Source organism: Colias eurytheme, chromosome 15 (assembly GCF_061535395.1).
Source record: "Colias eurytheme isolate Ceu_HAF_F1 chromosome 15, ilColEury1 Martin Lab GWU primary, whole genome shotgun sequence".
NCBI lineage: Eukaryota > Metazoa > Arthropoda > Insecta > Lepidoptera > Pieridae > Colias > Colias eurytheme.
In genome coordinates this window covers 8,024,195-8,049,000 of record NC_142994.1, presented here as the reverse complement: position 1 = coordinate 8,049,000, position 24,806 = coordinate 8,024,195, and the positions used below count along the sequence as shown (strand labels likewise).

General features: G+C 33.8%; 1 protein-coding gene across 2 annotated transcripts in view; it reads right to left on the bottom strand.

Moving 5' to 3' along the window:
* OtopLc (proton channel otopetrin-like c) overlaps positions 1 to 24,806 on the bottom strand; it is a 58,940-nt gene extending 34,134 nt beyond the window's left edge. Inside the window, exons 1-2 of one of the 2 annotated variants that reach the window (XM_090110507.1) lie at positions 24,677 to 24,806; positions 23,538 to 23,895 (exon numbers count right to left, since the gene is read on the bottom strand). In XM_090110507.1, coding sequence (XP_089966633.1) covers positions 23,538 to 23,758 — 221 coding nt within the window. In that variant the 5' untranslated portion in view covers positions 23,759 to 23,895; positions 24,677 to 24,806. Of the gene's footprint in view, positions 1 to 23,537; positions 23,896 to 24,147; positions 24,223 to 24,676 lie in introns of those variants that run through there. The other variant, XM_090110508.1, reaches the window with a different exon arrangement.

The following is a 24,806-nucleotide window of genomic DNA, read 5'->3' as shown; positions in this document are numbered from 1 at the left end:
AAAAAATTATAAACAATAGACTCGTAAATTACTTAGAATCTCGCAAACTTCTTTCGACTAATCAATATGGTTTTCGTAAAAATCGGTCTTCCACAGACGCCGTTAACAACTTAGTAAATCACCTTGTTTCACAAATGGACAAAAAAAAAATGTATGGTGTTGTTTTTGGATCTTGCTAAAGCTTTCGACACAGTTTCGATCCCAATCTTACTGTCTAAACTGGAGGCCCTTGGAATAAGAGATCTTCAATTATCGCTGTTTGAGTCATACCTCACTAACAGAACTCAATGTGTTAAAATTGGATCTCTTACAAGCTCCGAGCACCTTATTTCTTATGGCGTGCCACAAGGCAGCATCCTCGGCCCGAGCCTATTTTTAATTTATGTGAACGATTTGTGTGATATTAGATTGCAAAATGGTGTAATATTCTCTTATGCAGATGATACGGCTTTGGCTTTCTCGTCTAAATCATGGCTCGAAACTTATAATCTTGCACAGCAAGGTTTCAACTCCGTTTTACATTGGCTAGATAACAACTTGCTGACCTTAAATGTTAAAAAGACAAAATTGGTAACTTTTTCAATACGCAATGACATATCTGATACTAATCACCTCCAAATTTTGGTTCCTTCTATCACGAATCCATCGAATCCAGCTGTTATTGAAAGAGTATCATCTATCAAATATCTCGGCATCATTGTTGACTCCTCGCTAGCTTTTAAGGAGCATATAGAAACTGTTGGGACTAGGATACGAAAACTTATGTATATTTTTAGGCAACTACGCTCATCAGCTGACAATTCAATTATGAAAATGGTATATATAGCGCTGTGCCAGTCTGTTATTTTGTATGGAATTGAATCTTGGGGTGGTACATATAAATCTTATCTAATTCAGCTTGAACGTGCCCAAAGGGCAGCGTTGAAGGTTTGCTTTCATAAGCCTCGATTATATCCAACAGCAGAATTATACAAATTATCTCAAGTACTAACAGTTCGCCAATTGTTTATTCTTAAAACCGCTTTAAAACAACACAGTTCCACTCCTTATAATCCCCTTACTGAGCGTCGCAATTATATAATAGCTCCGACAATTAGATTAAATACATCGTTCAGTCACAGATTCTTTTTATTTCTTGGCCCTTACATTTATAATAAACTCCAAAATATTCTATCTGTACATTCATTAAATTATCACAAACTGAAAATATTACTTGATAGCTGGCTAAAGGGACTTTCATATGCAGAGACTGAGACCTTTATAGATTCATTTATCTAATTTGTTCACATTTAGATTTCAGATGCACACGCACTCAAACTCACTCACACTCACTCACACTTCACACTCACTCAATCTTCACAATCACTCACACTCCATCCGGGTACACTTTTTGCATGTTTAATTTTAGTTTTTCTTTGTATTATTTTATTTTATATATATTTTTTTTCTTTTGATAATGTAACTAAAGTAATTTGATTTTTAAGTTACTTACATATTTGTCTAAACTATAATGTTCTGTTCATCCGAGTGGTGGAGACCTGGTGACCTATATTACAGGTTTTACACCTACCATGGGCACCAGCTTTCCACACCTGTTGCCTGTTTAATGTTATTATGTTACTGTACATGTACTGGAAAGAAATAAATGAATTATTATTATTTTTTTTTCTCCTTTACTTGAAAGGGATACTCATTACACGCGGGCCTAGGCCAAGCGTGCAACGGAATACTTTATATTGTGTATGTTGATGATAAAGTGGATGATGTTAAGAACTTCCGCGTTATTCGGCATGTGTTAAGGATGGTTGCTTTCTGTAGCATGTTGAATGTGTGTGATGGTAGTTCTAGAGTGTTTAAATTGTGTATAAGTGTTTTAGGGATTATACCGGTGGCTGACAGAACTATCGGAACTATGTGGACTGTTTTCACATTCCATTGTGTTTTGATTTCTATGGCTAAATCCTGATACTTTCTTAATTTTTCTGATATAGTGGATTGTATATTATGTGAGTTAGGTATAGCTATATCTATTAAGTAAACATTTTGTTGAAATTTATCGTGTACAGTGATATCCGGTCTATTGTAATGAATTGTTTTATCGGTTATGATTGTCCTATCCCAGTAAATTTTATAATTACTATTGTCTAATATGATTTCGGGTTTATATTTATAGTATGGCTCTATTTTTTTGATGAAATTGTACTTATGAGCTAAGAATTGATGAATAATTGCTGCTACTTGGTCATGACGATGCTTATAATCAGTTTGCGCCAATGATTTACATGCTCCGGTAATGTGTTGAATATTTTCTATACCTGCGTTACAATGTCTGCACTGGTCTGAAGTCTGATTAGAATCCTTTATGATGTGTTTTATGTAATTTCGTGTGGCAATAACTTCATCCTGGATGGCTAGCATAAAACCCTCAGTTTCTGGGAATAAATCTCCTCTTCTTATCCATTCATTCGACTTTTCTCTATCAACATGAGCCTGGCACAGATGAGATCGATGTCTACCATGCAGGGCCTTACTAGACCATTCCAAGAGCTTCTGCTGTATGCTTACGCTGTGTTCGTTTTGCTGAGGGTTAGTGTCGTGAAGGTTGAGTGGAGTAAGTTTTTTGTCTAGCTGGGTTGCGTGTTTGTGTAGTAGTGAGTGTTCCGATTTCGTGTGGAAATAGCTTCTAAGTGTCCGGATCTGTTGATTGTGAAGGTTTTGTATATCTATCAATCCTCTCCCTCCTTCTGAGCGCGGCAACGTTAATCTCTGTACACAAGATTTCGGATGGTGCTTCCTGTATTTTGTTAAATTTGTATTTACGGTTCTCTGAAGGCTTTGTAAATCTGTTTTCGACCAATTTATAATACCAAATGAATACGTCAAAATAGGTATGGCAAAAGTATTAATGGCTTTGATTGTATTTTTAGAATTAAGATGGGTTTTTAATATTAGTCTTAGGCGGTGTGTGAATCTTTTTTTTAAATCTAATATGGTTTCCTTATGAGCTATCTGTTTTAATTGTTTAAATCCTAGATATTTATAGCTATTATGTTCAGTCATCGGTTCAATAATTTCTCCGTTTTCTAATGTATAGTTATCCTCCCTTATTTTACCTTTAGATATGGATAATATTTTACATTTATCCACTCCAAATTTCATTCTTATATCTTGTGAAAATGTTTGTGTGATATCTGCTAATTTAAATAATGTTCTCTTATCTGCTGCGAATAACTTTATGTCATCCATATACATAAGGTGACTTAATTTGTAATGAGTATTGTTGTTTTCTAATAAAAATCCTTCATTTGATTTGTCTAATAGTTGGGAAAGGGGATTGAGGGCTAAACAAAACCACAAAGGACTAAGGGCATCCCCTTGAAAGATGCCACGTTGAATTTGAATAGGTTCAGTAGTTAGAGTTTCACAAGAAGATTTTATTTTAAGTGCAGTTTGCCAATTTGTCATAGATGTTTTTAGAAAATTTGTGAGTACTGGATGTATTTTATATAAATTTAAGACTTCTAATAACCAGCTATGTGGTACGGAATCAAAGGCTTTCTGGTAATCAATAAACATAGAATATATATCCTTTTTTTGGTTTGTTGCAGTCTTCATGGCAATAGCATCGATTGTTAATTGCTCCTTACACCCTTGACTATCCTTTCTGCAGCCCTTCTGTTGCTCTGCCAGAATATTATATTTAGTTAAATGTTGGTTAATAACTCGGCTTATGCACGCGGTTAATATTTTGTAGAATGTTTGCAGACAAGTGATTGGTCGATATTTGGCTGGGTTACAAGTGTCATCAGGATCTTTGGGTAGCATGTATGTAATTCCGTGTGTTATAAATGTCGGTAATGTATGTGGTGATTGGATGAATGCATTTATATGATTGTGTATATAAGGGTATAAGCAAGTAAACTTTTTGTACCAATAATTATGTATGTGATCTGTACCGGGTGCTTTCCAATTGTGTGTCCGTTGGATAACGTCTATGAATATATCTGCTGGTATGAATTCAAACTCCATGTCGCAAATCCCACTAGTTTCTTGTTGCAGTTCTTTAATCCATTCTGTATTGTCGCTATGTTGTTCAGGATTCTCCCAGATATTCGCCCAAAATTCACGTAATGCTTCTTTTGAAGGTATATTACTATTACGATTTATTGTGTTATTTTCCGATGAATTCAAAGTTCTATAGAAGCCTTTTTCATTACTTATAAATATTGCATTTTGTTTTTTACGTGCTGTACATTTAAGATATCGTTTAAGTCTAGCTGATTTTGCGCTTAATTTTTGTTTTAGTGTATCCAAGAAGTGTTTAGGATCTGAGTTGCTATTTTCGTGCTGAGCGTGTGTTGCATATTTCAATTTAATTGTTTCGACTGTTGATATAATTCTTCGGCTTCTATTGCCATTTATAAATTGTGTAACTCTACCTATACTTGCCCGCAAATCTGCAATCTGTTTTTCGAGTCTTTTTTGCCATGATGGGATTTTTTTAGTTTGTGTGTGGTGAATCTCTTGCAACTGCTGTTCTATTTTTGTCCCGTTACACTTAGCCGCAGTCCACGCCGCACAGTACAGTATGTTGTGTAAAGTGTTAAACTCTATATCTGGGTGCAATTTGGTGGGTAATATCGTTGTATTAATGTATTGTACTATAGTTGAGAACTTTTTGGTTAGCTTTTGTCGTCGGATGAAGGGTCTACTTGTAGGGTCAGTGTTAGCAAAGAGTTGTTCTGCTTCATGAAAGGTGCTTTCTATTTTTTGGTTCAGGTCAACAGTAGTTTCAGTAGTATTATAAATCGGGGCAGTAAGTTCCTGTAAAGTATTGTCCCCAGACAAGGCTTGTTCTTCGGTGTGAATGTTTTCTTCCTCGTGGCTCGTGTATGTATTGTTTATATTTGCTGCTTCTAATTGTTGCTGCGGCTGTGTACCTAGTGACTGTGAGTAATTGTTTTCTCTATTTTGGATCTTTAATTCATTGGAGATTTCTTGTTTGATTTCTGCTAGTCTGTTGTCCGTTATATACTTATTGTTAATGATGGCTCTTCTTTGATCCGCTATTCGTTGTTCTGATAAGTGACCTAATTCCGGGTGTGTAGCTATAAATTCTTCATGTAGTAATTTTCTATACGCTGTCTTATTAGATTCCAATTGTGTAATTCTTAAGTATATTTTCAATATTGACTCGTTGTATTCCTTCGTCCATTTCATGCGTTGCCCTATTTGTGTACCCGTGTTCGATAATAGTTGCGCGGAGTGATAATTATTGTTCGTTTGTAGTTTTATTCTAACTTCTTCGTAAATCCTGTCTATAGTAGTTTTTGGTAATAAATTTTTTTGAATGATTGCTCTTCGCTGATCTCCAATTCTTTGTCTGCTTACTTCCATATAAGGATACTTTTCTAAAAATTTAGTGTGTAGTGGTGGTAAGTATGCATTAGTGTCCGATTCCATATTTGTGAGTAGAAGATATGTGCGCAAGATGAACTCATTCATTTCTTTACTCCATCTTTTACGCACCTCTGCAGCACTAACGTTGGGCACAGGTACTTGGACAGATTCTGCCTCCTGTGCAACATCCGTTAGCCCTAAGTTGGATGATGATGATGATGATGATAATGATATGGTTGGAGATCGGAAGCATGATGATGATGATGATGAATATAATGATAATTGTGATTTTGATGATGAAGAAGATGGGGATGTAACGTGTTTATATCCAACATCTTCACTTTCTATTCTTTGCGCGGTCCTTTTTGATTTAGACCTGGTTATCATGTTGTATTTTTAGAAGCTAGGGACATAATCGTCAACCGCGGCAGAGCCCTGCGTTCACCGCGGTAAGGGTAATTAAAACGGAAGATTCCCTGGTATTCCGAGTTCGCATACTAACGACTAAACACTCCTTTAGCCACGCAGCCCTTGGCGTATGCTGTTCCACCGTGGCTTGGGTGAATGGATGAAGAAGAGAATCATACAGTAACAGAGTATGTTGAAAAGATAGAAAGTAATATGATATAAGGAGAGAGTTAACTAAAAATGGTTAAAGAGGAAGAAGGAAGAAATACCTTTGGCCTGTGACTGGGTCAAAAGCATTGGTGTACCCTTCTTGGTCAGTCCTTTCACCCTAGACCTGTCCGGCATGAGTAACTCTACCGGCATAGCTCTAGCGCTCATTAAGGCTCACAAGCCCCACCACGACGGCAACGTAAGGATACGACGGGGGGTTATTATTATTATTATTATATTATTATTATAGCTATAGGTACTTAGGTAGTTTGTATGTGTAGATGTGCCAACATTTTTTGCTCAGTTGTGCAAAAACTTCCGAACTTTTAGCCTTGTTTATTAAATTATAGGCTAAAGCTTGTACGGGTAGCGACAAACAAGGCAATTCAATTGAATTTATGAATTTAACAAGTAAATTAGGAACACAAAAGGATACGTTCACGTACAAAATCTCGGTTTGTCTTACAATTAAATTGGCACAATTGCAAATGATTTATCGCAACATTTGAACATAAGTGGAACCCCAAATGGCAGATCAACATAAGCCAGTTAGTGTCAATTTGGATTTATGGCCACGCCGCAGCTCACGTGGCCGGCAGTGATTTGTTTCAGTTAAGCTCCAATTACTGCGATTTTTCAATTGGAATATAGAAATACGACGTTGCTATATTCAAACTTCCCTTGTAAATAAGCTATATTTATAAAACCATTACACAATGTCGTATTTCTTCTTCTCTCTAGGTATTTTTATCTTATCTTTAACCTGGATCCGTCTTTAATTCGTGATTTTATCAATTCAAACAACAACACAAGTTTTCAAACTGTGTAGAGCCACTCTATGAACAATGTAGCGACTACATATCTGAATCACATCTAAATCAAAAACATGCTTTACACATAATATTCCTTTATGAAATTATATAAACTGTCGACCCAAAGCAACCGAAGAATGTTTATTAACTATGTATTTTACTTAATATTTTATTAATTTCATACGTATACAATATTGTGGAGGTACATACGTAGTTATTATTATTATCACATTGTTTGTTCCAAAATCATAATGATAAGTAATAAACGAATTCTGAAGTAACAAGCAAACAGAATAAAAGCAAAATTAAATTAGGTAGAAACATCATAATATTATGTAGGTCTTGAATGTTGCTTCACGATATCCATTAACATCAGACATCATAAAATCATTTATTTATGTCTTATTTCTTCGCATTTTAAAGTAAAAAGAATTCCTTTTCGGTTTCATGCGATATAAGTATGTTACTACTATTATTTCCAATAAATCCTCAGAACTTTTTCAGTGTATAAATGTTTGTTTTGTCTTTGTGCTATAAATACAAAAAAGTCGCGGGAAAATAATCACATGCTACACCTTATTCGCATCATGCAAGTCGTGGGTAAGTACTAAGTATACAGAACTAGGTTACACTACATTAATTATTGCAAATAGCTGACCGACATGGCGCCATACCGTCTACTGCTATTACCTACTGTTTAAGTGTGTTTATAAAACAATTTTTAGACGATCTGATAATAAACCCGATAGTTAGAACTAGATAGATTTGGAAGAACATTTATGCAGGTCTTAACGTACATATATGTTATCATAGTGATAGAAGGTACTAGTATTTTATAATCTGTGTCATAGTTCAATTTAAGAAATTTTAGCACTTAAATAATATCCTGCCATTCACAGTATGAACCACTCGGTAATAAATTCTTAATACAACTCTAAAGGGCTCTTGAAAAATGCAATAAAATTCAATAAAATTCCCGGCTAATAAATTGTCTTTTCATTTGCAGAGAGATGGAGTAAGGATGTTAATGTTTCGATTTCCTTGACGGCGCGACTGTTTATTACATAGGCAAATATTCCCTCTTGTCTCTGTTTATTACTTTTGTTGTTTACGCGAGAATACAATATATCCATAGTATAAAAACAAAGGCATTTAGAAGTCAGAACAATATATTTTTATTGCTTTGATTTCATGCGAAGTATGTTGGTGGAGACGACAATATTGGACATTAGATATAAAATATGGGTCATATGCTATTAACTTGCTCACATAAATGTTACGTACATAGTACCTACTTTTATATCATTATATGTGGTACATATTACCTACTATATTTTCTAATCTTTTTCGTCCAAACATAAGAATTAAGTTAAAAAAAATCGCTACGATGGTAGTTAATACAACAGTGTTATAGACATTCCTAAGAACTTCAGACCTAGTGTGATCTTCAGAACAATATGTATAATGCAAACTATCTCTCACTTTAAAGCTGCGAACCTAGACATGCATAATATTGAATACAATCTGACTGGACTATTGTTAAGTCACGGCTGTACAAACAAAACAACGCCACCACGTGGTAAGAAGAATAGAATCGCTATAAGCTGCGTAGGCGACGTCGAGTGCCACGACATGTGTAGAGCTCTCCAGCTTACAATGCCTGTAAGTCTGCGAGTTGACACAAAAGAAACTTCAAATAGTCTAAGTTATGGGGGTTTCTTAATGCCATGACAACCTTTTTATATTTAACTAAAATTAAAAAGTTCTTGAATGTGGTAAAAGTTAAAACTTAGAAAAAGATAACAATCTAGTTTATTTTTATCTTTTTTTAACACTCTACATGTGATATTAATTCAACGCTAGTGACCATAATAAATAATAATTAATAAACAAACTAACGCACATTAAAAGATAAAAGGCACAATTCCCGAGAACAATCAATATTAAATCTCGGTCAAGTATTATCTACCTGAAAACTGCAGAATTGGGGACAGGACAGGACAAGAGAGAACATTAAACTTTTTACATTTTTATTTCGCTGGACGTTAAAAAATAATGAACTTTTTCCAAAAGTTGGTGCTCTAGTTCCGATGTTTTTTAGCATTCCATTCAAAAACTCAATGTCCACTCCCAAAAATTTTCGTTTATTTAGGCCGATTTATACAATATAAAATACTATTTTTATTTGTAAACCTAATTGTGTGAATTTTTCAGCTCGAATACGTATTACTACTTACTAACAATAAATAGGACATAAATAATAATAAATGAATAAAGCATTCATAAGTTACTATGAATCAGCGCCTGAGTAATAGACGAAAAAGATTTACTCAAAGCAGAATTTCTTGTCAGCTGCAAAAATCATTAGTATGTTCGGGCCATTACTGTTATCTACCCCAGTACGTATTCCTTATTTTCTCACGTGATCTCGACAATCAACACACATCTGGCCTCCATTAATAAGGGAAGAGATAAATCTTAGATCTGACTCAATTCGGTAATGTAATGAGTAATTAGTGGTTATGAAATAAATATCTTAACTACAACAACTCGTATATCTTTAAGAGATTTTATAGTTACTAACTACACTCTACAGCAACTAGATTTTATGATTGTAAAAAAAGAGCCGCTTAAAATATATTTTCTTTAGTTATTCGTTTGCGTTTCGTAAATAGTTCCAGCTAGGATTTTGCAACCGATTATGAATTACATTTATTAAGAATTAAGGGACAACGCAATTCCAAGCTCAGGTGTCCCTTAATTACATTCCTCTTCTCCGTCAGGTGTCTTGCAGCATCCTCGAGAACGTCGTAAAAAGTCATTTAAAAAAACATCCCGTCAGTCGGGTCATTAACCTCCATGTAACACAAACACTACAAATTTCTTTATGTTTATTTCGGTTCCAGTTCCACGAAATAAGGAAAACCAGATTAAAATTTCATTTTATGATCATTCAAGTAAAAGTTGCTTGATAGCGCGTTTATTGAAAGCAATTTTGTAATTTCTAGGTAGAGTTGTTTATGTGTTATATTAATACTAAATGATGAACCTGATTGCTGGTGTGTTACATTAATTTTGTAATTGAAAGTTTGAGGTTTTATACCAAGCATACAAAATAGAATATACATATCGCTCATTTGCTTCTATAACGTGACAAAGTCAAAATCTCAATTGTTGGGAAAACGCATTTGAAAGTTTAAAATTCCTGTAACTTTTTAATTATTATGCTTAGACTATTCAGCTCAATACAACATATTAAAACGTTATCGTTTTTTTGAATCAAATTGTATTCAGAACAATAAGTCGGTTATTAAATTTATTATGATTATTTATTTCAGAAAGGGCCCTTCTTGTTGCGTTTTTCTTGTAAAAAGTATGCAGTATTGCGTTACAAACAGATATGTATCATTTTTCTTGAAAAAAAAATTGAATAAAAATCTAAAACTTTACAAGTTATGTCGTATTGTTACGTTTTATTGATAATCAGTAATCTAAATGTATGGGCAATTTTAATTAAAACGTGTTACTGTAGTAGAAATCTTTTTATTTTTGTACTTTGTTTTACAAAATGAAAGATATTTTTGCGAAATTATTGTGTAACTTTCTCTGAAATACAAGTAATATACACATTTAAAAAAAATATACAATTATAACCAGACATTAATATTTTTTGTTTTACTTTTACTCACAAACGTTGGCAATTATAATATTACGACCCGCCCCGAATTCGCACGGGTGCAATCCTGATACCATCGATTTTTCTGAAGACTTTTTCATGTGTTAAATACTTAGTAGGTATTATTTACAACATCACATTAGAAACGTCAAAAATAACAGTTCATTCACCTATTTATGGATGCTATTATACAATATACATATAAACCTTCCTCTTGAATCACTTTATCTGTTAACAAAAACTGCATCAAAATTGCAAAACGGCAAGCATTCGGCCGGGGAAAACGACTTTGTTTTATATTTTGCTTATCTCAGTAATATTTGGAAACTAGTTGATTTCAATCCGGCCAAGACACAGGTCTGCGCGTTTACCGCCAAGAAAAGTCCTTTTGACGTATCCGTTAACTTTCAGAACACCCCTCTCACAGCAAAACCTAGCATCGGAATCCTTGGGGTCGAAATTACGTCTGATGTCCAGTTTCGCGGTTTTTTGGAGGACAAAGCTAAATTAGCTTCGAAAAAACTAGGGGTGCTCGCCAGGGCAAGACGGTACTTCACGCCTGCTCATCGCCTGCAATTATATAAGGCACAAGTCAGGCCCCACATGGAGTACTGCTCTCACCTCTGGGCCGGAGCGCCCCAATACCAGCTCCTACCATTAGACCGCGTTCAGCGACGAGCCGTCCGAATTATTGACGACCCTAAGCTTTCCGATTCGCTGGATCCACTTTCACTGCGGAGAGATGTTGCATCTCTATGCGTGTTCTACCGGATTTATAACGGGGATTGTTCTGTGGAACTTTTTGAACTCATTCCAGCTGCTGAATTTCACAATCGCACCTCTCGCCACAAATTAAAGTTTCACCCCCACCATCTGGATGCATGGCGGTCCACCACAGTGCGCTTTTCTCGACACTTTCTACCAAGAACGACAACCTTGTGGAACGACTTACCATCCTCAGTGTTCCCAAACGGATTCGACACGGAGACCTTCAAAAAAAGGGCATATTTACACCTCAAAGGCCGGCAACACATTCGCGGTGGCCCTAACATCGCGAATGCTTATGGGCGGCGGGCATCACTTTCCATCAGGTGACCCGCCAGCTCGTGTGCCTGCTTAAGCGATAAAAAAAAAAAAAAAAAAAAAAAAAAAAAACTAATCTTTATTGCGGGTCCCGGTCATACATTAATCAAATAAACATATTAGCAAAACAAATCACAGGTTCTTGTCTCGAGACAGCTTCTTGATCTCTCCTAAATTCCAGTAATCTTTCAGTATTTCACGGTGTTGTTCTTCGGAAAAAAAAATTGACACTTGAAAATGCAGGTTTCCTTGCAGGATTCTCTTTTAGTTGACGGGGCGGCACAGTTTTTTTGTGATGCTTTCGATTCGTAGGACTGTCTTGCATTTTTTAACTGATTTGTAATATTTTTTTTTTTTTTCATTTTTCTTTATTCAATGGTATTTTTTACTCGTTTATGCTATAAAATAAATTGATTGTTTAATTCATTGTATTTCGAGAATCGGTATGATCTTTTCGTTTTTCTAACTTAAGTGAATGTAAAATAAAATAATGAATATTTTCTCGTACAAGATTTACAAGCTTCCTAGACCGTGATTCCATCTGAAAAATAAATTAAGTAATCAGACCACATTTTTATCATTTATAATGCAACATTGTAGCGTATTCGTTGTAAAAATGTATTATTTTTTATCAAGAATGTGTTAACTTGAGATAACCAACATAAATACCAAACATTTTGTACTTTTATTATCAACTGTAACGGAACATCTTAAATTAACCAACAAAAAACATTGTTTATTTCAGCAACAACGGGACAATCCTATGTAAACCGTAGCATGCGAATACTATTTTTACTACAATAATGACCCACATACAAATGTCCCGTTATAGCTGCAAATATAAATCAGTAAAAAAACAAAAAGCTGTACTTACCTTTCAGCAAAACCGTGATACAATAAGCTGTTACGTTTTTACCGCAATCGGGCAGCAGTTTCCTTCTCAAGGGAGCAGCAACAACTGACTTAAACCGTTCTTGCATTAAATTCAAGAGCAAAAAGAGATTTCGCTAAACCGATAGTCGCCGACCTTTTCCCTCATAACTCGGTCATTTTTGGAGCTAGAAATATCGCGTTTTAGCAGCATGTAGAGCGCGATGCGACGGATTCTACTGTATCATTATTCCATAACGATACATATGCTCGTTAACATGTTCTTGTCGCAAATGAGCGATATGTGTGTGAAATTTAATTTCAATTCAAAGAATTCAGTTACTAAATGTAGATTGTAGGTACTTATACTAATTCCTACATATAGATCACGCATTATTTATATTTAATTTGTGATTGTTTTCATAAGTTTACTTGTTAAAACTATAAAAATGTATACTACAGTTGAATTAAAATAACAAAAGCTTGCAATTCCAAACTTTTGAAGCTTAATAAAATTAGCTCAGGCTTATAAACTTGTTATACAGAACCAATAGAAAGATAAAATTATTATAAACTCTATTTCATAGACGAATTCAATTTTAGCTTGATGAACAGAATAAATTACTCTTACTAATCCATTTGTTTGTTCTACCACCGTAGCTTTAAGCATCTTATAATTTAAGAGAATGTGAAAACATTTCATGGTATGCTTTTGCCATAAAAGGGTAATAAGTTTAGTAGACAAGTTGAATAAATAGTGTACACTCTATCTGTATAATAATATAATGAAGATTGAAATTATTGTTCTTTTTAGTGGATAATACTTAGAAACTATTTAACTAAATAATTATTTCACCAGAAATAAGCTACCTTGTTTATATCTCATTATTGACAATTGCCGGCAGATAGTTTGAAAAATAAGTAGGTCTATGAAAGAGAAATGAGTCAAGCATTCACAAAAACCTAGTGTTAAAAAGTTGATTCTTGCAGTTCTCGCATACAAGCGCCAAAAAGTGTGTCAATGAAAAACCTCATGCACTTAACCGTAACGCGAAACGGAAAATTACGCGAACTTTATTATGCATGCGGATCTCTGTGTCTGATGCGACTGATAACGGTCTCGATCGCTGCATAATTCAGGATATTGACGGCGAGACAGCTGACAAACTATGGAAACGAATTGATTTGCTAAACTCACTGATTCCGATTACGGCAACGGGATTGAATAAAAGATACGTGACTTTTGAAGGTCTGGAAAACATTGGGACTTTGTTTATCTCGACTGTCATGGTAAAATATACAGTAGGGGGTGTTCAGTTTAGGCCTGAATAAATTACATTACAATGTTATTTAAATAATAATATGTCATGTACAGTTATAGCGAGGAGCAAAATATTTTATTAATACAATTTTGCAGCATATTCCACATAATATCATACAGAATATAATATCATCCTGATATCTGTTTACAAATCCCTCTTCAAAATTAATAAACTGTATAAAAAAAACGAACAAAAACACATTTCGTGTTATCCTTAACTCGCAATCCATCTTCATTTGATAATTCGGCAAGCGCGACTTTGCGAAACACGTTTATCACGGACCGAACGTGACTGTCAGAAAGAATGATAATTTTGCGGAATCACGAAGGTACTATAAATAGATGGCTTCCCTGCTTTAAATACAGCAGCCCACAATGTTTGATTTATGGTGCGTGATAGGCCGTTGAGTAAAATATTAGTGGGTTGGGCGTCAAAAGCAGGGGAGACTCCTTTGTGGCTCTCTGTAGACAGATACGATTATATCAACAATTTTTTCTCGCTTTTGACATATTGCTCCTGGTCCTACGTGCCTGCGTTTTAAATTCTCTCTATATTCATATAGCTGTTTATCTTCATCCTTGCTGTCACCCCGTCGTTTATCTATATTACACAATAAATGGCTACTCATTAAGAAAAATACATTAATATTTTAGTTTAGCTTTAGTATTTATATTTCTTTGTTCTTTAATTTTAATTTAAATACTTACAGAAATCAATAAAGGGACCGGCGATAAAGAGAATTTCCAATAAACAGATGTCAATTCAATCAACTCTCAACAAAATTAATCAAGCTAAATTAATACCTGTTTTGTTTGCCATTATTCATTGGTTGCTAAAAGTTCCTTGATGATACCTCCTCCGTTTCCAAGTTCAGGGATTAATTACGGAAGTCCTAAAGCAGTTCCAAGCTAGTAGAACAAAGATCAACACCGTTAATGCGAAATGGGCGTACACAGAGAACATTATACCGCGGCTAATATGAAATGCAGACGTGAAAGCTCGTTAGTATGACTCGAAATTGTTTTAGAGCCTCCTTAGGCACCGTGCACTCTTGAGCATCTCTCATCTTACTTGGTTTTATTAGATTTTAGCGAGTCTCATTTTCGTCGTTTCCACAAATCTGTGTTTTTTGTACGTAGGTATTTTGTAGAGGTGTTACATTGCTATGTAAATCGGAACGATGCGGTTAACCGCTAGACGAAGGAGCAATTTTTTATTTTAACCTTGTATAATATCAACTTCTTACAATGTAAAAACTTTAAATAATGTTATTTATTTCTTACATCTTTACCTACACATTACTTATGCACATCAGAAAGCCCACCACATTTATGTGATGCAATTTTCAGTTGACAACACACAATTTTTGATGCTTCCCAATTTTACAGGCTGTCACCCACATATCTGCTGAAAGTACGACAAATTCTGTCACGGCTGACTGAGCCGCAATCAGGAAATAATGAACACTGCCTTTGTGATTCGAGAATTGTTAACTAGCGCAAGTGTCTTTGTTTTGTGCATATAATTATTGTTTGAAACCTGCCTGGTGCCTGCGTTTGTATAAACAAACTGGATAGAGCTCATTTTATGCTAATGGCAGAGGCTGCAAACTATTTGCACAATTTGAAGGCGAAGCTTAGGCTCTGTTTCAGAACACGTTCCGTATAATTCTTCATAGAATGTATTTGGGGTAATTGTTTTATACTCGCATGCTCTACAAATTGATACGGCTTCGTAGCGAGTTAAATAGAAGCCCCTTAAATTGATATGAGCGTAGAACAACTTGCATCAATTAGCTTATCGTATTATAAATTCCCATTCCCAATTAATTAGTACAACCGAATTAAATATATTTTTAAACTATAATATTTAACGTGTCAAAAAGTAATAATGGTTACCGCGTATGATAAATGTATTTACGAATTTAATTCTTTAGTGAATTTTAAATTAAAATTTCCGTAAACATTTTTTAAATTTCAAAGCGATAAGGATAGCATTTTATAAATTAGATATGTATTTTTATTGTCTATTTAACCTACATAAATAGGTACAGAAACAAAACACCAGCATAATTTATTAAATAGCTTTTAGTATATATTTTACCTCTGCAAAAATGTAAAAGACTCATGAGCTTTTACTAGGCATTACTAACATAAATCCATTAACGATGTTTTTATTAAACTGCAAAATAAGCTTAAAACAGCTTTAAAAATTTTAACCTACTTTCTTTCATAAAAATTGCTCACTGCTATTAATGCTTCCTCGCTTTAAACTTTCTACAAAAAAGTAAAACAGCTTAAAAGTTCGTTACTATGAAAGGCTAATAAATTATTCATCATTGCAATTTTTATTTCATTGATATAATGCCGTGTTCTTGAAACTTAAATCAATTTTGTAGATAAAACGATGCGAGTTATAAGGTTGATAAAATGAAACTTACAAATGGTGATACCATGAAATGAAATGTTTACAATTTGTATTAATTCATACGGAGTATAGGTAGTCAATCCATTTATCGCTCATGCTATAATTGGACGCCGATCAACGAATATCAGAAATGCGAATAACAGATAACTTTAATTATGCGCTACGCTTTTGACGCCCGGAAATGCAGCATCGCAGTAATTCGTGGCGAATAACTACCGCGGATCTAAAACTACGTGGAAAGCGTAGTGCATTGCTGTGTACAGAACATAATCCGCGATGACATTGTTGTCAATGGAGCGATGTACAGCGTTTTGGCGCGGGTGGATTCGCGTTCTGTAAAAGCTTTGGGGAAGGCCGTTGCCGAGCCGTCTGGCGTGAAATTAGCGTCGCATGTCGTTTCAAGTGAACGTACTCATGTGTGTTCCTGTTTCCGAATCATGCTATAAACTGTCTGTTTGAGACGAGGGGACCGCATGCTCTAATCAACGGCGGAAGCAGACGGAATGATTATAGTAGAATGATAGCTATCCGATACAATGACTGACGTAACGAGCACCACTGGAGGTACGTCTTAATTGGATCTATTAGCGTCTACAATTAACGTGTGCAAGCAGCAAGGCAGTGATTTTTTTATCCGTACAGAAAGATAAATGACAACATTTATGCATTCGGAAATAAATTCTCACGTAATGACTTAATTTACTTTGTAATTTACAAATGTTGAAATAAATCACATTTTGATTAATTCTATAGAGAACTTCTGTAACGTTCGTTTTTTCAATAATTTTAATACTTTTTCAGGAGCAGCGCTGTATTTTTCGTACCCATAATTTCTTTGAGCCTGAAGCGTCCCTTGGCTCTTCTAAAGCCATGTTAAAGTATTTTATGAGAAGACATTCTGACGTTATCCTCCTCATCGGGACGTTTTTCGATGCAATATAGAAAAGCCTTAGAGAAATCATTTATAAAATACCTTCTAATAAATTCTTACTTGTCAATAAATATTATCAATTATCGCTATCGGATTTTTAACATCGTGTACTTATACAGTGTATAGAACATACTACATATATAATTACCTACACATTACATTCGAAAAAATATAAACATAAAACATGATGTAAATCATTTTTAAAGTATCTACTACGGCTTCCTAACTACTCATCATCCATTTCTCACTTATTAATTTAAAACTCGTTTAGGAAACATACTTTAATATCCAACGCAATATATTAACTATATTTTATAATAAAATCGTCGCATTTACAGCCTAATTGACGGTACTTGATGTGCAACGTTAAACGTAGTTAAACGACGCACGTGAGGATTTAAAATTGTAAAACTCATATCACTTGGTATAATTTACATCACTTAATATGATAACTATTTACGGTAAACAAAATATATAGTATAAAACAAAGTAGTTTTTTCTGTCCCTATGTCCCTTTGTATGCTTAAATCTTTAAAACTACGCAACGGATTTTGATGCGTTTTTTTTAAATAGATAGAGTGATTCAAGAGGAAGGTTTAAGTATAAAATTTATTAGGTTTTAGACAAAGCGGGCGAAGCCGCGGGCGGTAAGCTAGTTTGCTATAATTTAAACTGAGGTGGATACATCAGTTAATTTTTCAAGACCGTTTATATAAAACAAATTTACTAGAAGATTCGACGGTTTTATCAGTCTCAAGATATGCGACTGATTCAGATTTCTGCGAAGTTTTATATTCCTGTCCACTGATACTTATCTTTCAAACATTTTTCCGTTTAAGAAGGATGCTTTTAAACAAATTAGCTAGCTTTTCAACATTTACGAGCATAAAAGTAAATGCTTTTTCATTTAATTTCTACATAAACTGGATAATATTTAAAAGTAAAAAAAGTAAAAGTAAAAAATTATTTATTCTTTAAGACACGTACATCAGTCATAATACATACATTATTACATAGTGCTTAATACATACATTATTACATAGTGCTTAATACAGTTATACATTTTTACATTATACATTTTTCTTTAATAAATAAATGTTTCTAAAGATGTATAAATCTATTACGCAGGAATTTGCACACATTTACCACATGCATACAGTTGCTTAGCATCCCCTTTTAATATTTTTATGTTTTAATTTATATAAATATATTCGTTTTTTGACTTAGACCTTAAAGAAATGTATTCGACGATTCGTTTACAAAGCCAAATATGTATAACTATAGGAATGTATAAAAATCCCTAGTAAAATACGAATTTTAGTCTTAAGTATATAACATGTTTGTCTACTACATTATTTAGTTCATTATTATGTTATTGTCTCAGTTGTTTCAGTCTTACTTAATAATTATTATTGATTTTTATGCGTAAACAAAATCATATTTTGATTAAACTCTTCAAGGATATACCTTCCTTATATTTGCCTTTGATTTAGATATGTAAATATGCCAACAACCATTTATCTTTTGAAGACTTAATTCACCCACAAATCAGTATTTCTCATTTCCTTAAATAAATATAAAATAGGTTTATAATCGTAGCAATTTAGTACATTTACATAAAATGATACCTAGTCAATGGTGCTGGCAATAAATCGAGAAGTGTAAACTCTCAAACATAATTATATCGTAGGGTGTCTGGTTGACGTCGTGTTTAACTCTATTACGTTTATTTGCATAGCAATTTCATGAAATACCATCACATTATTCATATCATTTTCCATAAATTAATATACGCGATAATTTTAATCGTGTAATTATATAATTAATTCATGCATTAGAGATTCGTATGCCAAATTCCAAACAAGACGTTCTTTATCGAAGGATTTTCCCGTAAGAGCTGGCGACTTAAAACGTATCCAATGTTTTACAGGAACTCTTCCTAAAAATGTAATATCGTGAAACATTTTACTGTAGGTATAGGCGAACAAGGGTTAACGCAGGAGCCTACCTGACCCCTCATAAAATTCTTAACCTACATAACTTTCTCAGTTTTACATTTAATGGAGGTGCATTTTTGATATTACAATTCTGTAATTAAAACAACTGTATTGTATTTTATCATATTTGTGTACAGATTTAAGTTCTTGGAGGGATATTTTGTTCTACTCTTCTGCTGAAAGTGAAATAAAGAATACAAATATAAAATATTTATATACTCTCTTGACACCTACCTTGTAGGTAATAAATAGAACTAACATCAAAACGGAATAAAAACAACAACATCCTTTCCTATTTGACGGAACCAAAATCTGAGCTTTATGAGAACTAAATCGTTTTAAACTTAATGGATGTTATTAGACATTGCGCAAGAGTTGCTAGTTATTAATACGCAGACCACACAAGGCGATCGTGAGCGCAGGTCGTGACACATGATGACGGACGATAGGCAACATAGCACTTGTGTAGGATATAATTAACATCTAGAGATTTGTTAAAAACTGGTTGGCAGATTTTTTAAACTTCCTTTACCTTTCGAAACGTGAAAACTGTATCGTAATATTTACTGTTTATAATAAACTAGCGTCTTGCGGTCCGACCCGGCTTCGCCCGTCCGCGTCGTACATATGTAGCGTACAACTCTCTGGGACCACGTATATTTTCAACGGTAAAATAATTTTAGAATCGGTTCAGTAGTTCCAGAATTTCGCTGACGTACCAACGTTAACTTACGATTAGCTTTGTGTAGTGACAGTATTGTATAAAGAGTAGAGTACTACAAAAAGCGGCAGTACTTTATTGTGACGGGTTCAAAGCTATTCTTTCGCAAGACATTTATTATAAGCCTAGAGCAATGTGCCCAGTCAATAGCGAAATATTTCATATTCATGAAGCGTTTCCGGATCACCCTCTAGATAAAAATAGATTATAGAACCCATATATACGTACCACATTGAACGTTATAAACGAATAATTTGCGAATGTTTTGCGAAATAAAATAGTATTTATTTATTTATTTATTTATAATACTTCATTGTACAAACATGAATGGACAAAGCAGAAAAAAAAGAACAAAATTACAAAGGCATCATTTGTACAAAAGGCGGCCTTATTGCTGAACAGCAATCTCTACCAGGCAGTATATTATCTTAGAAAGATCTTAGAGCGAGATACATTGGTGAAATATGTATTCAGGAGCAGGTGCCAGTCTGAAACTTGACTGTAGGTACAGTATGATTTCAAAACTTATTTAACTATGGTGGTATGGTACCTATTGATTGATAACTACATTTAATTCTAAATCTAGTTCTCTAAAGAATCCATAACATAAAGTTATAAACAGGGATAGTTACCGATGTTGTATATTTAATGATAAATCTGTCAAGTCCCATAATTACTTTCGCGTACCTATAACCTAGGTTCTTTGTGAATCCTACATGTAGTAAAGTATTGCAACCCTGTATTTTTTTTTACATAAAGTAACAAGTATAGAGAGTAGAGACTAAAACAAAATAAAAGTCAATAGTATAACATTATAATACTTAAACTCTGCCAAATAATGTAAATACATCAATCTCTACAATACATTGTTTTGTAGAGATTGTCTTAATTACATACAAATTCACGAAAGAAAATAGTTCATTTAATATCAAGTAGTTATAGAAGTACAAATAGTTTTAGCGCTGTATGTAAATAATCGATACTCCTATTGAATACAATATGTTATTTACCACACGTCAATGATCAATATGATATGAATACAGTTGCATGTTATAAATACAATTATCAATGCGGTTTAGGTTAACATGAATGTATCTAGTAGGAATGTCTAATTTTGCTAGCTTTGCTATACCTATGTGTAATGTAGGTAATATAATGCTTACTTACGGTGGCTTATAAATGGCAAAATATACCAATATAGGATTGGTATATTTTACCGCATAAGGATATTTCATTGACAAGCAAAGCTTATTTATACTTTGACCACTGTGACTGATTAGAACCGTCTTTCCAAACATAAATACAATAAAAATAAACAGCAACCAAATCATCATCCGTTTGGAAGCTACGACTCCCGAGGTAGAGCAAGATACACATCTTTAACTTAAAACATCCGTGAAATCAAAAGAAAATCAAATATTGTTTACTTGGAACGAATGATGTCGTGTTAGTAAAGATTAATTTTTTTACATTATAAATAAAAGTCGTATTTTAAGACTACCTAGTTATCCAAAATAAAACAAAAACATTTTAAACTTCATCATTCCAAGACCAAACGGTCTAATCTTCCAACATAAGCGTTATAAATGGCTAAAATAAATTACATTGTGAAACAACGGTTTAAAAGCCAATGTTTATTTAAATAAAGTTGATGAAGTTTCGAAAAACATTGAATGAGGAGCGCCTATTGTAGCGGTCGTTGAACGTAAGATCAATATATATGACGTGGATGAATACGTAATAAATCACAAACAGCAAATCTGCGACGTCATAGTTATCTATAATCTGTATACAACGGCTTTCATTCATGTGGTCTTCAATAAAATGTGTTTCAATTGTATTCGACATCAAGTGTAAAAGCCAATGGGGCATAGCCAGTGAACGACAATGAACTAAGAGAATTTAGAACGAAAACATACCAAATAAATTTTGTAAAATGACCTCTTGTAATTGTGCATCTATTTAGTATACAAAATCTAAATGGTATTCGTGAAATATCATTAATATAATATATTTCACAGAACTTAACACATTGTAACTTTAAATCAATCATGTTGGAAAGCACTTTAAGTAAAAATAAACAGACATTAATCAGTTTTATTTAAAAATACTGTGACGACGGTTTCATTTAAGTAATGGTGCAACGTTAAAAAAACTATTAAAGTTTAAGAAGATACGCTGGAGATGATTTCTATTTTTTTAATTGTTTCTATAGCTCGTACGTTGGTTGACACATAAGTCGTTAAGAATACAAAAGAAATAATATCTGCTTTATTATTTCTGACAGTCTCCATGGTAGAGTGGTTAACAGGCGAGCGTAGAACTAATATGTCTTGGGATTCATCCTGATACATTTCAATCTATCTTAGGCTGATCACGTACGTACTTAACCAGAAAAATAAGGTTTATGGTCAAGATATTAGTATGCACGTGTACTCAAACTCATCCATATAATTGATAAAGCAAACTTAAATCGACATATCTCACATAGTGACAATACCATTCGTAAGTAAACTTTAATTGGTCGGTTATTAGCGCGATGAGCAAGCATGAATCTGATAACCTGAATAGCTCCATCTCATATGGTTATCTGACCCATAGGGCCGTAGAAAGCCTTATCGGACCTGTCAAACGAGTGTCTGACTGACATGCTCTTGCGTCGAAGTACTCTACTTTGCGGTCTTCGCGGTTGCCGTATAATGTGGCAGATAAAAAACATTCATGCTTATTGTATCTTGATGAATGTTAAGAACGGCTTGTTTACTGTTATTTCGTATTATTTTCTTGTAAGATATATTTGCTGTTACATTGTTTCTTAAAAAGTTATAGCTCATGTACATACTAATATTATAAAGCTGAAGAGTTTGTTTGTTTGTTTGTTTGAACGCGCTAATCTCGGGAACTACTGGTCCGATTTGAAAAATTCTTTCAGTGTTAGATAGCCCATTTATCGAGGAAGGCTATAGGCTATACATCATCACGCTAAGACCAACAGGAGCGGAGCAATGTGGGTGAAACCGCGGGGAACAGCTAGTAAAATATATGTAGAGTCATGACATATGTTTTAAGAACACACAAATATTTTTATATTGTTATACAATTTACAATTGGTCCATTGAATTAACCAGTATAAACCTGATTGTCCATTCTTTGTTTCCCAGTTAAATTTTTACCAATTATTTTCACTGCAAATAAAACAGATAATTAAGTGCAAACAACACGTCGCTCAATTTAATTGTCTGAAATCGATTGGTGTCTGACAACCACACTTTGCACGTATCCTATTAACATCGGTTACATTTAAACACCCCTTTATTTTTTAATAAAGCAATTAAATAGTATAGAGAATTTTGGTTAATTATATTATTTTATTTTGGTTAATAAATAATTGGTTTATTAACAGTATTTCTTTTCTTCGTTCTATTTAATTCTAGATGAGACACAAATATTTTGATTGTTTGATATTTTTGGATTTTGGGATTGGTAAGAGTTATAATCTAAGAATTGTAGCCAATAAAAAGTTAATTTAATTTACAGACGTTAAAAATCTTAACAAGAAAGACTATAGGATGAATAAAAGAACAATAAAACACCTTAGCTGTCTATTTTCAAGCCTAAAGTAAACAAGCAAATGTCGTCAAAAGGAATAAAAATAAAGAGAACAATGCAATTGCACTCACCATTGCGACAAATCTTTGTCTTCAAGCCCAGAGGGAGTTGCAAGAGTGTCGGCGTCGCCTTCCGCTCTCCCTCCCGGGTGCTCCGGGATAATCCTTTCAATAGTTGTTACTTCTTCAATATCAGAATCGATTCCTTGAGCAAAGTCCATATAAAAGGACTCCCTGGAATCGCTTGACCCTCGTCGCAATTTTAGCGACAGATCCGGCGAACTATCATCCATCTTGGTCACTTTTATTTCACCTCCATTCAAACTTTAACTATCAATATACAGTTCGCTTTCTCACTTCTTTGTAATCCATTTTGTTTTCATTAAAACCAAAGTTAAGCCATCTTCTTAACTTTGTTTACAACTGGTTCCTAAGATAAAATCAATTTAAAGACAAAACTTTTCCTAATGACGGACACGTTTTATCCTAGTTTATAAATACATTATTTTTTACTCTATAATAACTATATAATTGAATTCCAACAACTTGTGCTTTGGCTAATTTACGTTCCAAACAAAACAGATGCTTACAATGAAAAAGAAAGAAAGAAAATAGTTAATAGAACAATAGTAATTTATCTCTGTTAACCAAAAAAAGAACCGTCGTAAAAAAGAACAATGACCTGTGAACCGTTCCTAGTTTAACCTTCCCCAAAATCGACTCCGTTTCCCGGCGTTTTAAATGAACACCGACGATGGATCGCACGCACAGTATAAAAAATAATTAAAACGTAAATAATTGGCATAATAGGACAATTTTAGTTAAAATTAAATCAGGTGCTAGTAACGCCATGCTTATATTTTTATTGTGTTATGTTTGCGCGGCAAAGGTGCTAGGTACCAAAATAATCGAAGCCATCAATCAAATTATGCGCCTAAAAGCTACCGATCATAAATACCATGTATCGCAAGTAGTTTTAAATATTTGATATGGACGATCCATCCTGTTGAGTCATTTATAAATAATTCATATCCAATCATTTTTAACTGATCGCTATTTGTTTGATCTCAACATCCGTTATGTTAAAGTTAGCGTGCAACCGAACAGATTCAAAAACCTAAAACTACCGCAAATTATTTAATTATACATTCGTGATGAATAAAAAATATCCGTCACTAATCCTCAGGGAACAACAATAATGCGCTACAAACATTCGTTTACACACGAATAGGCCGATTCCTATTCTAGACACGCGCGAAGTGTCACGAAACTCTACGTATTCGAACACGTGAGAGAAACTCGCGGCGCTGCGGCAGCGCCCTCCCGCGGCAAAGGACAGCG